Source organism: Macaca nemestrina, chromosome 7 (genome assembly GCF_043159975.1).
Source record: "Macaca nemestrina isolate mMacNem1 chromosome 7, mMacNem.hap1, whole genome shotgun sequence".
NCBI lineage: Eukaryota > Metazoa > Chordata > Mammalia > Primates > Cercopithecidae > Macaca > Macaca nemestrina.
The window spans coordinates 127,353,708-127,368,510 of NC_092131.1; the positions used below are offsets into that span (position 1 = coordinate 127,353,708).

At 39.8% G+C, this 14,803-nt stretch overlaps 1 protein-coding gene across 2 annotated transcripts in view; it reads left to right on the forward strand.

Annotated features, from left to right (window-relative positions):
- The window catches only part of LOC105470181 (uncharacterized), a 318,425-nt gene that overhangs the window by 197,359 nt on the left and 106,263 nt on the right, over positions 1-14,803 (forward strand). For both annotated transcript variants that reach the window (XM_071101026.1, XM_071101027.1), the window contains one exon: positions 6,818-6,962. In XM_071101026.1, the coding sequence (XP_070957127.1) occupies positions 6,818-6,962 (145 nt within the window). The remainder of the gene's footprint in view (positions 1-6,817; positions 6,963-14,803) is intronic.

Genomic DNA, 14,803 nt, shown 5'->3' on the forward strand with positions numbered 1-14,803 from the left:
CACTAGTTTTTTTGTAAATACTCTGTTTTTCCTCTAGAATATATCCTGTAATATAAATTGTTTCATATGTGACAAACTTTGAGTCCTATAAGAGAAACTCTTAATATACTGAAACTTACTGTAATATTTCTGGATGTGAGTTTTAAAAACATAAACAGTTGGGCCCTTTAAGTCGGACAATTCATATTTTTGGTTTTGGAAATTCTTAGCTGTTACTTGTTCAGCATATCTTTTCTCCATTCTCTTGATGCTTTCTGGAATTCCTGGATCCGTGTTGAAACTTCTGGATCTCTTTCCATGTCTTCTAACTTTTTTTTTTTTCAAGATGGAGTCTTGCCTCTGTCAGCCAGGCTGGAGTGTGTGCAAGTGGTGCCATCTCGGCTCACTGCAACCTCTGCCTTGTGAGTTCAAGGGATCCTCCTGCCTTAGCCTCCTGAGTAGCTGGGATTATAGGCAGCCGCCACCACGCCCGGTTAATGTTTGTATGTTTAGTAGTGAGGGGGTTTTACCATGTTGGCCAGGCTGGTCTCAAACTCCTGACCTCAGGTCATCTGCCCCTCTCCACCTCCCAAAGTGCTGGGGTTATAGGCGTGTGTCACTGCACCCAGCATGTCTTCTAACTTTCTAAAAAATAACTTCTGTATTGAGATAGCAGTACATACCTATTAGAATGGCCAGAATCAAAATACTGACTACCAAATGTGGACTAGGATGTGGAGCAGTAGGAACTCTCATTCGTTTCTCGTGGGAATGCAAAATGGTACAGCCACAAAATGGAAGACAGTGTGGCAGATTCTTACAAGACAAGATGTACTCTTACTATGTAACTCAGCAATCAACACTTCTTTATAGTTACCCTAATGAGTTGAAGACTGTCCACACAAAAACCTGCACATGGATGTTCATAGCAGCTTTATTCGTAATTGCCAAAACTTGGAAGCAGCCAAGTTGTCTTTCAGTAGATGAAAGCATTTGTAAACGGTGCTACATCCAGAAGTGTGGTATTATTCCGTGCGAACGAAATGAGCTATCAAACCATGAAAAACCATGGAGGGACTTTAAATGCGTATTATTAAATGAAATAAGCCAATCTGCAATGACTGTATACTGTATGATTCCACCTATGTGACACTCTGGAAAAGGCAAAACTATGAAGACAATGAAAAGATCAGTGGTGTGTGGCAATTCCTCAAGGATCTAGAACTAGAAATACCATTTGACCCAGCCATCCCATTACTGGGGATATACCCAAAGGATCGTAAGTCATACTGCTATAAAGACACATGCACACGTATGTTTATTGCGGCACTATTGACAATAGCAAAGACTTGGAATCAACCCAGATGTCCATCAGTGACAGACTGGATTAAGAAAATGTGGCACATATACACCATGGAATACTGTGCAGCCATAAAAAAGGATGAGTTCGTGTCCTTTGTAGGGACACGGATGCAGCTGGAAGCCATCTTTCTCGGCAAACTATCACAAGAACAGAAAACCAAATACCGCATGTTCTCACTCATAGGTGGGAATTGAACAGTGAGATCCCTTGGACATAGGAAGGGGAACATCACACACCGGGGCCTATTATAGGGAGGTGGTAGCAGGGAGGGATAGCATTAGGAGATATACCTAATGTAAATGACGAGTTAATTGGTGCAGCACACCAACATGCCACATGTATACATATGTAACAAACCTGCATGTTGTGCACATGTACCCTAGAACTTAAAGTATTAAAAAAAAAAAAAAAAAAGATCAGTGATTGCCAGGGGTTGCCAGGGGTTAGTGAAGAGAGAGGGATGAATAGTCAACAGCACAGTTTTTTTTTTTTTGGGGGGGGGGTGGGGGGGTGGCTAAACTGTTTTGTATGATACTGTAATAGTAGATACATATCATTATGCAATTGTCCTGACCCATAGAATGTACAACATCAAATATGAACCCTCATGTAAACTACAGACTTCGGGTGACAATAGTGTGTCAATGTAGGTTCATCGAATATACCACTCTGTGTGGGGTGTTGATAGGGAGGCTATGTGTGTGTGTTGGGGCAGGGTTTTATGGAAGCTGTAGCTTCTGTGCATGTTTGCTGTGAACCTTAAACTGCTCTAAAAAAAAATAAAGTTGTTCTTTTTTTCTTTTAAAGGGGAAATAAACCATTGGCAAATGTGTTGGGGGAGGGGGAGAAGACACAATATTGAGAATAATAAGGCATAATTAGAGGTAGGAAAAATACTGTGTACTACTTTTACATACTTTTTTTTTTTTTTTTGAGATGGAGTCTTGCTCTGTCGCCCAGGCTGGAGTGCAATGGTGCAATCTCCGCTCATTGCAACCTCTGCCTCCCAGTTCAAGTGATTCTCTCACCTTAGCCTCCCGAGTAGCTTGGATTACAGGTGGGCACCACCATGCCTAGCTAATTTTTGTGTTTTTTTTTTGGTAGAGATGGGGTTTTGCCATGTTGGCCAGGCTGGTCTGGAACTCTGACCTCAAGTGATCCACCCACCTTGGCCTTCCAAAGTGCTGTGTGAGCCACTGCACCGGCCCATGCTGGCCCACTTTTACATACATTTGAAAGCTTAGAAATGGAAATTACCTAAGTTGTCCCTCAAAAAGAAGTAGAAAAATAGACTTCTGTCCCAACACTCAGCTTTTCTCCCAACAAAAAGAACTTGAAATACCTGAGAATAAAGTCACTGGAATATGTTCAGAATTTACGTAGTGAAAAAAAGTTATAAAACTGTTGAGAGGACTGAATAGGAATTGGAATTTAAGTAAACTGAAAGATACTTTGTTCTTGGCTAGGAAGACAATGTTATAGAGTCAGTTCTTTCAGTTTACTTGATACAATTGTAGTAAAAGTTCCACAGGATTAAACAAAATTAACAATGATTATACTTAACTTGAAGAAAACAAATATGGAAGAATAGCAGAGAAAATTCTGTAAGAGAAGAATGATAAAGGGATCTTTGTCAAATATTGAGAATTTATCAACTACAAGAGCTGACAAATTAGTGGAATAGAATGGAGAGTCCAGGAATAAACTCGTCTAAATAGGAACTTTTGGTATATGGTAAACAGGTCAGTGCGGAGAGTTAGATTAGTCAGTTACTCTTTAAGAAGAAACTAAGTGCTTGTAACATGCCTGTAGACTTCAGGGCTCCAGGAATAATAAAGTAGTCCTCCTGGGGTTTACCTTCTAGCAGAGCAAACATAAAGAGTGATTACACTTAGGAATGTTAAGTGCTGCAAAGGACTAGGAGTAACAATGGGATGTAATTGAAGGGAAACTTATCTAATGGGGCTGGAAGTGAGGAGGTGTCAGAGATCACTTATTTGAGGAAGTCAGGTGTAAGCTGGAACTAAAGGTGGGAAAAAGTGTTTCCAATAGATGAGACAATCCTTCAATAAATGGATTGAAATGAAATGGAATCCCGTACTCCTTATTACGCAAAAATAAATCAACAGTTTTAATAGAAACAGTTTAAAGGTGAGATCTAAATCATTAATGAATTTCCATTAAAAAATCTTTGGGTATAGAAGTCTTTTAAAGTGTGGTATAAACTGCAGAAATCACAGTGGGGTATCATGATAAATGTGCCTACATAAATTTTTTTTTTTTTTTTTTTTTGTAGACGGAGTCTTGCTCTGTCGCCCAGGCTGGAGTGCAGCGGCGGGATGTCAGCTCACTGCAAGCTCCGCCTCCTGGGTTCACGCCATTCTCCTGCCTCAGCCTCCCGAGTAGCTGGGACTACAGGCGCCCGCCACCACGCCCGGCTAATTTTTTGTATTTTTAGTAGAGACGGGGTTTCACCATGTTCGCCAGGATGGTCTCGATCTCCTGACCTCGTGATCCGCCCGCCTCGGCCTCCCAAAGTGCTGGGATTACAGGCATGAGCCACCGCGCCCGGCCTAAAAATTTTAAAGTGATAATTAAACACCATTAAAGAAGGTTGAAAGACAAGAAAGAAACGGGAGAACGAAAGCAACCCATGAAACAAAGATTTACTCTTCCTCTTTACACACTGAACTTCATAAGGAATAAGATCACCACAGAAAAATGTGTTCACCTTCACTAATAAAGAAATACAAGTTAACTCTAGATATTTTTCCCTATCTAATGGGCTAAGATTTTAATCAAGGATTGTTTTTATGTGGCTCATTTAAATGTCCTTAAGAATAACATTGGTTAGATATATTATAGTAAATAACTATAGTGGAATATTGTGCAAAAATGAAAAATGTAGACATTTAATGACAAAGATGTCTGTTAGATATTGTCTAGTGAAGAAAGCAGGTTGGAAATGTGGACTAGGGTGTTATTTATATGAAATTAGAGACACATGTCCGTGTGGCTGTATACTCATAGACTACTATCTAGAATGTTAACCAGAGTATAAGAGTCATTAGTTCCATGTTGTCAAATTTTGGATGACAGAAGTTTGTCTTCTGAGCGTGAATTTTTTTTTTTTTTTTTTTTTTTTTTGAGACGGAGTCTCGTTCTGTCGCCCAGGCTGGAGTGCAGTGCCAGGATCTCAGCTCACTGCAAGCTCCGCCTCCCGGGTTTACGCCATTCTCCTGCCTCAGCCTCCCGAGTAGCTGGGACTACAGGCGCCCACCACCACGCCCGGCTAGTTTTTTGTATTTTTTTTTTTTTTTTTAGTAGAGACGGGGTTCACCGTGTCAGCCAGGATGATCCCGATCTCCTGACCTCGTCATCCGCCCGTCTCGGCCTCCCAAAGTGCTGGGATTACAGGCTTGAGCCACCGCGCCCCGCCGAGTGTGAATATTTTTATAAAACAAGGTATTTAGCTGGTTTATGAATTGATAATTAGTGTTAGTCTGGTATGCTTTCAGTTTTTCAGGTAAAAGTTGGTATTTTATATTATCTTTTTTTAAAAAAATTGAGACAGTCTTGCTCTGTCACCCAGGCTAGAGTGCAGTGCAGTGGCACCATCTTGGCTCACTGCAACCTCGCCTCCTGGGTTCACGCAGTTCTCATGCCTTGGCCTCCCGGGTAGCTGGGATTACAGGCACCCGCCACTGTGCCGGGCTAATTTTTTGTATTTTTAGTAGAGATGGGGTTTCACCATTTTGGCCAGGCTGGTCTTGAACTGCTGATCTCAAGTGATCCACCGGCCTCCGCATCCCAAAGTGCTGGGATTGCAGGTGTGAGCCACCACGCCTGGGTACCAGAACAAAAATTAGCGGGGCATGGTGGCAGGCCTGCAATTCCAGCTACTCGGGCGGCTGAAGCAGGAGAATCGCTTGAACCTCCGTGGCAAAGTTTGCAGTGAGCCGAGATAGCACCACTGCACTCCAGTCTGGGCGACAGAGTGGGACTCTGTCTCGAAATTGTAGGAAAGCATTTGATTTTCTGCTGTAGATATATTCTGATTATCTGAATCATCAGAGACATTAATTTTCTATTTGTATGAATTCCTGACAACTTTTAACTTTCTGATAATCCTCCTTTTTGTAATGTGTTGGCATTTCAATTGAAAATATGATTTCATTGAAATATGCTGTAGTCAAAGTATCTATAAAAAAGATATTTATTAGTCTTAGGAGAAGTGATATGGTTTGTTTCATTTGAATGATTTTTCTGGAGGTACAGTAAGGTATAGTAACCTTTGACATGAAGCCTAAATAAGACCTTAATTAAAAATATTGGAAATTCCTTTGGAGTATTGAATTACTTTTAAAATTGAAAATCTCCTGTTTGTATATAAAGAGCATTATAGTTACTGTAACCTGGGCTTTACAACCTAAAAAGTAATTGACCAGATTACGCATTCTTTTTACTGGTTATATTGGTTTTGCAAATTGGAAAGTTTTTTTAAATTTTTTTGAATCTATTGCTTTTCCCTTTTGAATAGTAAGCTATTTCAGGAGGCCAGGGAACATGTCTTATCTGAATTCATTGGAAACATTGTGCTAAGTATTTACCACTATCTTCCCCGCCCACTCCCGCTTAAGTTCTGCTCTACTATCTTCTGTCCAGAGGTTTGCTATTTAGTTAAAACTCTAGGTAGTACTTGGCATATACTCTTGATGTATTAGATATGGAACACCTCTGTATTTAGATACATATTTTATGAAAAGCTAATATGTAATTTATTTTATATAAAATGTTTGAAGTTACACTTTTTTCTATTTCTTCTCCTTTCTCAGTAAATTAAAAATATTTCAAAAGAACGTTTAGAAAGCAAGTCTATTATGTAAAATGAGACACATGTAATAATTGTATTTTTAAGATGATTTGTGTGGTAAGATAAATTGTTTACTAAAGCTAATATGTTTAAATTGCTTTAACTAAAATTATTAAGAACATGAGTTCATTTGTATAAAATATACCCTACCCATGTAAAATATTACTCTTTGTAGAGTAATATTTAATCCTGAAATTTTAGTTGCAGTACTGTTAAAATACTAATAGCTTAACTTCCCAAGATTCAATTATTTAAAAACAAAATTTAGAAAAAAAATAGCAAAAACTCAGTCGACTAGTTTACATATATATACACACCCACACACACACATACATACACACACATATACTCGTATATATGAGAGTAGACTGAATTTTTGCTACTTTTTTTGCTGCTTGCAATATATATATGCACATGTATACACACACCTTTATTTGCTATAATTTGTACCATATAGCTTTTATTTCCTCAGAGTAAAAAGGTTATTATCTTGTTTTATTTTAATTCAGCTTCTTGCTTTTCCCTATAGAAAATCAGGTTTTTGGAGAGCTCTAACAGTGTGCAGTTGCTGGGCTCTTATCCTTTCTGTTTAAATAATGCAGGTACTTTGATGGAAACCTGGAGAAGCTCTTTGCTGAGTGTCATGTAATTAATCCAAGTAAAAAGTCTCGAACACGCCAGATGAATACAAGGTCATCAGCACAGGATATGCCTTGTCAGATCTGCTGCTTGAACTACCCTAACTCGGTGAGTATCTGGTAGTTTAAGGCTAGTGCTGACTTTGTATTTCAGAGGGTAAATCAACTTCCATTATTTAGACAAAGGAAAATCTGTGGGACTTTGAGTAGTAGCCTCTAAGCCATAACCTATCAATGTATTCAGTGTGAGGAAAGGAAGGAAAAGAGTAAGAGTTTGGTTCCTCTTCCCTCCAACCCCTATTTGTTTTTTAAAGCAGCAACAACTTGTCCAAGTTGTCATTTATAGACCTAAATCTTTCTGGAGTTTATTTTATCACCACGGGGAGAACTGTGTAATAGGTAGGCAGTGAGTAGAATTGTTTCTCATCCAAATTAAAATAGATTTAAACTGTGTTTTTTAAATATCCAGAAACACTCATAAATATTGTTAATACTGTTTGCTAGGGAACTCTCAGAATTCTTCAAAAGATAAAATTTTCACTTAATCAAATCCATTCAAATGGAGATTGTTAAATATGGTATGTGGGGACAGAGTTGGAATAGAACCAGCGATAAGGAAGACAACCAAATAACTGATGTTAATCCCTTAAGTACAAATATCCTTCCTAAACATTTATTGAACTGAAGCTGGGCTCAGTGGCTCATGCCTATAATCCCAGCACTTGGGGAGGCCAAGGCAGGCAGATCACTTGAGGCCAGGAGTTTGAGACCGTCCTGGCCAACATGGTGAAAACCTGTCTCAACTAAAAATACAAAAAAATTACCCTGCCGTGATGGTGCGTGTCTATAATCCCAGCTACTTGGGAGGCTGAGGCATGAGAATTGCTGCCTGGAAGGCAGAGGCTGCAGTGAGCTGACATCGTGCCACTGTATTCCAGCTTGGGTGACAGAGTGAGACTCCGTCTCAAAATATAAAATAAAATTTACTGAACTGAGATGATTTACTTACTTGATGCTTTACCTGAGTGTTTACTAAGGAAGTTTAGTCTTAAGATGTCTTAAGATATCTAAGAGATAACTTAATTCCATGATAATTACAACTGTCTTGTTCATGTTCTCTGCTTTAATTGTTAAGTAGCTCTTCCTAATAATTACTGTATACCAAATCTTAGACAGTGTTATTTTCACAATGAATCTGTTAATGGGGTCTCACTATGCCACCCAGGCTGGAGTGTTATGGCTATTCACAGGCACAGTCATAGTGTACTACAGCCTTTATCAGACTCTTAAGTTCAAGTGTTCCTCCTCCCTCAGCCTCCCAAGTAGCTGGAATTACAGACATGCACCATCAAGCCTGGCTAATATTTATTTATATTGAAGGATTTTTATTGTTTATCTTAGAGTTGTATATGTGTATCTCTAATGGGGTCCATTTGTGGGAAGTTAACTTGTTCACATATACAAGTGATGAGAAAAGTTTTAAAAGAAAATTAAGTACTCAGAGAAATAGAATGATCAGTGAGTTATTTAGTAGGTAAAGTGGTAAACTGAATTTTCAAATTCTCAAGTTCTGATCATAACTCTAACGTGAAATTTTTGGCTTTAGGGGGAGGTAAGCCATTTAATGTCACTGGATTTTTCTTTTTTCTTTTCATTCTTTCTTTCGAGATGACCTTGCTCTGTTGTCCAGGCTGGAGTGCAGTGATGTGATCACTGCAGCCTCAAACTCTGGGACCACAGGCGCATGCCACCATGTCTGGCTGATTTTTCTGGTGTGTGTGTGTGTGTGTGTGTCTGTGTGTGTGTGTTTTGTTTTGTTTTTTGTAGAGACAGGGTTTTACCATGTTGCCCAGGCTGGTCTGGAACTTCTCTGAGCTTAAGCAATCTGCCCACCTGGCCTCTGAAAGTGCTGGCATTATAGGTGTGAGCCGCCGTGCTCCTCCAGTTTTTTTGTTTTTTTTTTTTTTTTGAGACGGAGTCTCGCTCTGTCACCCAGACTGGAGTGCAGTGGTGCGATCTCGGCTCACTGCAGGCTTCACCTCCCGGGTTCATGCCATTCTCCTGCCTCAGCCTCCCGAGTAGTTGGGACTACAGGCGCCTGCCATCAAGCCCGGCTAATTTTTTGTATTTTTAGTAGAGACGGGGTTTCACCGTGTTAGCCAGGATGGTCTCAATCTCCTGATGTCGTGTTCCGCCTGCCTCAGCCTCCCAAAGTGTTGGGATTACAGGCATGAGCCACCACGTCTGGCCTCTTCTTTTCTTTTCTTTCTTTTTTTTTTTTTTTTTTTGGCATGAGTTTTGCTCTTGTTGCCCAGACTGGAGTGCATTGTTAGTCTTGGCTCACTGCAGCCTCTGCCTCCCAGGTTCAAGTGATTCTCCTGCCTCAGCCTCCCGAGTAGCTGGGACTACAGACTCCCGCTGCCACACCTGGCTAATTTTACACCTGGCTAATTTTTGTATTTTTAGTAGAGTTGGGGTTTCACCATATTGGCCAGGCTGGTCTTGAACTCCTGACCTCAGGTGATCCACCCACCTTAGCCTCTCACAGAGCTGGGATTACAGGTGTGAACCACCGCACCCAGCAGTTTCTTTTTCTTTCTGAGTTGAATAAGATATTCTTTCAATTTTCTTCCACCCTGAAAACTGTATCATTTCTCTTACCTTAAATCACAATTCTAATTTGAATATTTTAAAAAAGTACTACTGTTACAATATATTAAATTCATATTTTGACTATTTTATTGTCTTTAACAGATTCTCTTTGCCAGTTGAGTTTTACATAGTGCTCACAGTTAAATGCTTCCGTGAGGTAATACTAAGACCCAGGTTTTACAAGGTTTCCTTACTTCTTGGTGTTTTTCCTCCTGCTCTATCATAGCCAGTTCCTTCTTAATTGAAATCTTAACTCTGATTTGAGTACTGAAGCTAGCTGCTTACAAATATCCACTATAACTTTCTCACTGTTCTTGGTATTGTCTAACAGTCTCAACAAACTAGAATTCAAAATCATGACTTGAGATTTACAGTGTAAATTTTTGTTTTGTACTTGTAACTGATGATGGAGAACCTATTCATTGAACACACTAGGCACTACTCTAAGAAACAATGGAGAATAAATACATAATTCCTAACTTCAAATAATTTACGGGTTAGTTGGATAGAAAAGTAGTAAGGTGACATATTCAGAAAGAATGGTAAGTGCTTCGGCAGGGCAAATATAAGATACGATACTGTGGGAACGTGTTGGAGGGATACCTAACCCAGTTTTTGATCAGGGAGGACTCACCACAGAAATTCACAGAAATTGGAACTAACATCTGAAGGCATGGTAGTTAGGCTAACCAGGAAAATGTAGCAATACAGAATCCAAAGGAGGAGAGAATGTACTTTCAAGAACTGGGGGATGGTAAATAGTACGAAAAGATTCAGAGAAAAGATTTAAAAAGTTAATTTGAAATGAAGTGAAGGAGTGAGGTAGGATGAGAAACCAAACTTCATGGGCTAAAGAGTCATTGACTTGAAGGTGGGAAAGGAAATGGAAGCAATAAATGTAAACCAATTACTCTTTGACAAGAAATTTTCCTATGCAAGTGATAGGACAAGATAGCAAAAGGAACAGCATGGGTTGGCAAGTAAGTTAAAAGCATTATGGAAACTGCTAAGTGTTCCGAAAAGTATCATGACAAAACTAGGATGTCCTTTCCTCATAATTTTTAGACAAATATAGAAAGATAAGTTGAACCTCTAGAGTTTTGAAAGTAAATGTCACCTGAAATTCTTCATGAAGCTTTATTATTGGATGAGTGAGTTCTTTACTTACATTGTATAACTCCCACATTTTACTACTCTCCAAGCGTTTGTACTTTTTTTATTATATATATCTTCAGTATCTTTATCCTTCCAGAAAGCAATTTTTGCTTTATGCAGCGTCACACGCACATTTTAAAATAAGTACTTTTGGTAGCTTAGTTTACAACCCTTTGGAGTTAACTGTCCTGAGTGGCTGCTTCTTTAAAAACAATGTCCTGAGACATTGGAGCACGTTGTAAATTCATAGATTCCACTCTCCACCCCAGTCCTTCCCAAGTGTGTTGTAGCTAATTTTTTTAACCCTAGCAACTTCATGTTTTAGGTTAAAGTAGTTAAGATAATAGCTGTCCTGGCCCACCACTGTACTGGGAAATGTAGCTGCGACTACAGTGTCTCTCTACTTTTTTTTTTAGACGGAGTCTTGCTCTGTCGCCCAGGCTGGAGTGCAAGGGTGCGATCTTGGCTCACTGCAACCTCCGCCTCCTGGGTTGAGGGGATTCTGCTGCCTCAGTCTCCTGAGTAGCTGGGATTACAGGCATACAGTACTACACCTGGCTAGTTTTTTGTATTTTTAGTAGACGCAGGGTTTCGCCATGTTGGCTTGGCTGGTCTCGAACTCCTGAACTCAAATGATCCACCCGCCTTGGCCTCCCAAAGTGCTGGGATGACAGGCGTGAGCCACCTTGCCCAGCCCTATTGGATTTTTTGAAACAACAACAAAAAACAAGGTGCAGAAGAGAATTTGTGGTACTGTTACAGTGTGTGTTTAAGTGTGTACATTAGAACACCTCTGGAAGAATATGTAAGCAACTGGAAATAGCAGTTGCCTCCGGGTAGAGGAAACAAACAACAGGGATGGGAATGAGGGAGGCCTTTTTTTTTTATTGAGACAGTCTCACTCTGTCACCCAAGCTGGAGTGCAGTGGCCCAATCTTGACCTACTGCAACCTCCGCCTCCTAGGTTCAAGCGATTCTCCCGCCTCAGCCTCCCAAGTAGCTGGGACTCCAGGTGCTTGCCCCCACACCTGGCTAATTTTTGTATTTATAGTAGAGACAGGGTTTCGCCATTTTGGCCAGGCTGATCTTGAGTTCCTGATCTCAAGTGATACGCCTGCCTCAACGCCACACCTGTCTAATTTTTGTATTTTTAGTAGAGACAGGTTTCGCCACATTGGCCAGGCTGGTCTTAAATTCCTGACTGTAAGTTATCTGCCCACGTCTGCCTCCGGTAGTGCGTAGTGCTGGGAATACAGGTGTGAGCCACCGCGCCTGGCCTAGGGAGGCTTATTTTTCAGCATAAACTCTGAACTTGTACTGTTAAAAAAATTTGTTTTTAATCATAAGCCTATATAACTTACTCAATTAAAAATAATTTAGTGGTAAATTATTGCAAAATGTTCTTTAAAATAAGGTAACCATTATTTGAATCTTTTTAAAAGACATAATCCTCCAGATCATCTAATATTATTTAAAGTGTTTACTTAATGTCCCATTACAGGATACAGCTTCATTTAAGGATCCCTTAACTCTAACATTTTAGAACAAAGTGTTAGTTACTATTATCCTTAGCTATTCCGAATAAGTCTTTTCATAACAGGTTTATTGAGATATAATTTATATACTATCCAGTTCACCCATTTAAAGTGGTTTTAGTATATTCTACAGAGTTACGTGCCATCACCACAATTTTAAAAACACTTGATAACCCCCCAGGAGATACCTTTTTAAATTCACCCCCTAATTCCTCCCAAGTCCCCCAGCCCGTAGGCAGCTGCTCATCTGTTTTCTTTGTCAATGGATATACCTATTCTGGACATTTCATGTAACAGAATCAAACAAGGCTTGACATGGCGGCTCACGCCTGTAATCTCAGCACTTTGGGAGGCCGAGGTGGGTGAGTCACGAGGTCAGGAGTTGGAGACCAGCCTGGCAATATGGTGAAACCCTGTCTCTACTAAAAATACAAAAATTAACTGGGTGTGGTGGTGCGCTCCTGTAGTCCCAGCTACTTGGGAGGCTGAGGCAGAAGAATTGCTTGAACCTGGGAGGCGAAGGTTGCAGTGAGCCAAGACGCTGCCACTGCACTCCAGCCTAGGTGACAGAGCGAGACTCGGTCTCAAAAAAAAAAAAAAAAAGTAAAGAATCAATGTGTGATCTTTTATGACTGGCTTATTTTCAGTCTTTTACAAGAAATTTCACTATGCAAGTGATAGGAGAAGAACCTTGAAGACAAGGTTCATCTATATTGTGGCCATGTATCAGTACTTTATTTCCTTTTATGGCTGAATAATATTTTATCTGTGGAAATTATATGGAAAAAATACTTTTTTTCTTCAGTTGATGGACATCTGGATTGTTTTCATTTTTTGGCTGTTATGAATAATGCTATAATGAACACTTGTGTACTAGTTTTTGTATGGATGTGTGTTTTCATTTCTTTCAAGTCTATACCTAGGATTGGAATTGCTGGGTCATATGGTAACCCTATGTTTAATATTTTGAGGAACTGCCCGATTGTTTCCAAAGTTGCTGTGCCATTTTACATCTCTATCAACAGTGTACGAAGGCTCCAATTTTTCTACATCCCCACCAACACTCATTATTAATATTATCTGTCTTTTTTTTTTCTGAATAGAGCTTCACTTTGTTGCCCAGTGTGGAGTGCAGTGGCATGATGACAGCTGACTGTAGCCTTGACCTCTCAGGCTCAAGTGATCTTCCCACCTCAGCCCCCCTGAGTAGCTGGGATTACAGGCATGTGCTGCCACACCTGGCTAATTTCTTAATTTTTTGTGGAGACAGAGTCTCACTATGTTGCCCAGGCTGGTCTTGAACTCCTTGCCTCAAGTAATCCTCCCCTCTCAGCCACCCAAAGCGCTGGGATTACAGATATGAGCCAGTGTGCCCTGCTTTCTCTGTCTTTCTAATTATAGCTGTTCTAGTGAGTGTGAAGTGGTGTTGCTTTGTTTTGTTTGAGACAGGGTCTCATTCTTTTGGCCAGGCTGGAGTGCAGTGGTGTGTGATCTCAGCTCACTACAACCTCTGCCTCCCAGGCTCAGGCAGTGCTTCCACCTCAGCCTCCCAAATAGCTGGGACTCCAGGCATGCGTCATCATGGCTGACTAATTTTTGTATTTTTTGTAGAGAGACAGGGTTTTGCCATGTTGCCCAGCCTTCGTGGTGGTTTTGATTTGTATTTCCATGATGCTGAATGATACTGAGCATTCTTTCATATGCTCATTTGTCTGTCTTTTTATATTTAATACAGATGTTGCTGCCTGCCATTCCTAAGATGTATGTGTGTTCAGTGTATTTGCATGTCCAGATTTCACCATGAAAAGTTCATTTTAGGAGCCCATCTATTGTCAAACTGGACATTTTAGCCACTGTAAGAAATGTGACCTTATCAATCCCTATTGAGTCACTGTTTATAGTGATTTTTCTGATCATGTCTTTGTTAAGTTCATGTTTTATTTTTCTTACAGTATTTCACTGGCTTTGAATGTGCATAAGTTTTGTATGCAATGCTGGAGTGAATATTTAACTACCAAAATAATGGAAGAAGGCATGGGTCAGGTAAAGATACCAAGTTGTTTCTCACTTTTTTGTTGAATTTCCTATGGTATTCAGACCCTTGCACAAATTTGCACAAATAAAAACAGGTGAAGCTTTGTGTATCATGAATCGCATGGGGAACATTTTTCTAGATTCAAACAACTAAAGGTAATAGGCTTTTCCCTAAAGTAATGTGGCATTCCAGTTAAAGAGCCACTACAGGTAATGTTTTCTCAGCCGGCATCAGTATTGGTATATGTTAACTGAAACTTGTTGCACAGTTTTGTAACATCATCTTGCTTTTGCCTTTAAAGTTGTGTGTTTAAAAACCAATCACTCAGGTTAGCAAGTCTAGTTGCTTTATGGTGATAAATATACTCTCACACACATTTCCCTTAGGGAGAAAGGGAAGGATTGAGATCCTATAAACATTAAGGTATTCCCAGAACCTAGCAAAGTGCCTAGCAATGGTAAGCATTCATTAAATATTTGTTGAATGAAGACAGTTTAAAGTTCAATCTTTTTCAGACTATTTCGTGTCCTGCTCATGGTTGTGATATCTTAGTGGATGACAACGCAGTTATGT